Genomic DNA, 1,151 nt, shown 5'->3' on the forward strand with positions numbered 1-1,151 from the left:
TGGCGGGTCCGGGCTGGGGATTCGAACCCGCCACCTTAGGTGTACGTGGCTGGCGCCTTAGCCGGTTGAGCTATAGGCGCCGAGCCCAAAATGTGACTTCTTTTTTGGAGATGGAGTCTCTCTCTGTCACCCTAGGTACAGTGGCATCAGCCTAGCTCACAGAAACTTCAAACTCTTGAGCACAAGTAATCCTCTGACCTCAGCCTCCCCAGTAGCTGGGACTACAGGTGACTGCCACAATGTCTGGCTATTATTTCTATTTTTAGTAGAGATGGGGTCTTACTCTTGCTCAGGCTGGTCTCCAACTCCTGAGTTCAAGCAATCCTCCTGCCTCGGCCTCATAGAGTGCTAGAATCGCAGACATGAGCCACTGCACCCAGCTAAAAATGTGACATTTTTGATATTTAAATATAAAATTGTTGCTCACTTATAGTTTCTAAAAAAATTTCTACAAAGCATACATACTATTTATGGGATAATAAAAATACATTATTTTCAAATTACTGGCTCAGGCTTGGCACCTATGGCTAAAGTGGCTAAGGCACCAGCCACATACACCCAAGGTGGTGGGTTTGAATCCAGCCCGGGCCCGCCAAACAACAATGACGGCTGCAACCGAAAACCAAAAAATAGCCGGGCATTGTGGCAGGCACCTGTGGTCCCAGCTACTTGGGAGGCAGAGGCAGGAGACTGGCTTGAGCCCAAGAGTTGGAGGTTGCTGTGAGCTGTGATGCCACAGCACTCTACTCTGAATCCAAGTTTGTGGCCTTGGGGAGAAGTTGAAAAGAAAATATGTGGCTCAGCGCCTGTGGCTCAAGCAGCTAAGGCGCCAGCCACATACACCTGAGCTGGTGGGTTCAAATCCAGCCCAGGCCTGCCAAACAACGATGGCTGCAACCAAAAAATAGCCGAGTCTTGTGGCGGGAGCCTATGATCCTAGCTACTTGGGAGGTGGAGGCAGGAGAATCGCTTGAGCCCAGGAGTTGGAGGTTGCTGTGAGCTGTGATGCCACGCACAGATGTCTACCCAGGGCGACAGCTTGAGGCTCTGTCTCAAAAAAAAAAAAAAAAAAGAAAGAAAAGAAAATATGTGTTGTGGGTCCAGAGTAGGAGGAAGAGATGGATAGCTACAGGTGAAGAAAAATAGAGGGG

General features: G+C 49.3%; 1 protein-coding gene across 1 annotated transcript in view; it reads right to left on the minus strand.

The window, feature by feature from the left end:
- Nucleotides 1–1,151, minus strand: part of GRIPAP1 (GRIP1 associated protein 1) — a 38,210-nt gene that overhangs the window by 9,002 nt on the left and 28,057 nt on the right. Inside the window, exon 20 of the mRNA XM_023519039.1 lies at nucleotides 945–985. Coding sequence (XP_023374807.1) covers nucleotides 945–985 — 41 coding nt within the window. The remainder of the gene's footprint in view (nucleotides 1–944; nucleotides 986–1,151) is intronic.

This window comes from Otolemur garnettii, unplaced genomic scaffold (genome assembly GCF_000181295.1).
Source record: "Otolemur garnettii isolate 467f Iridium unplaced genomic scaffold, OtoGar3 scaffold00153, whole genome shotgun sequence".
NCBI classification, from domain to species: Eukaryota; Metazoa; Chordata; class Mammalia; order Primates; family Galagidae; genus Otolemur; species Otolemur garnettii.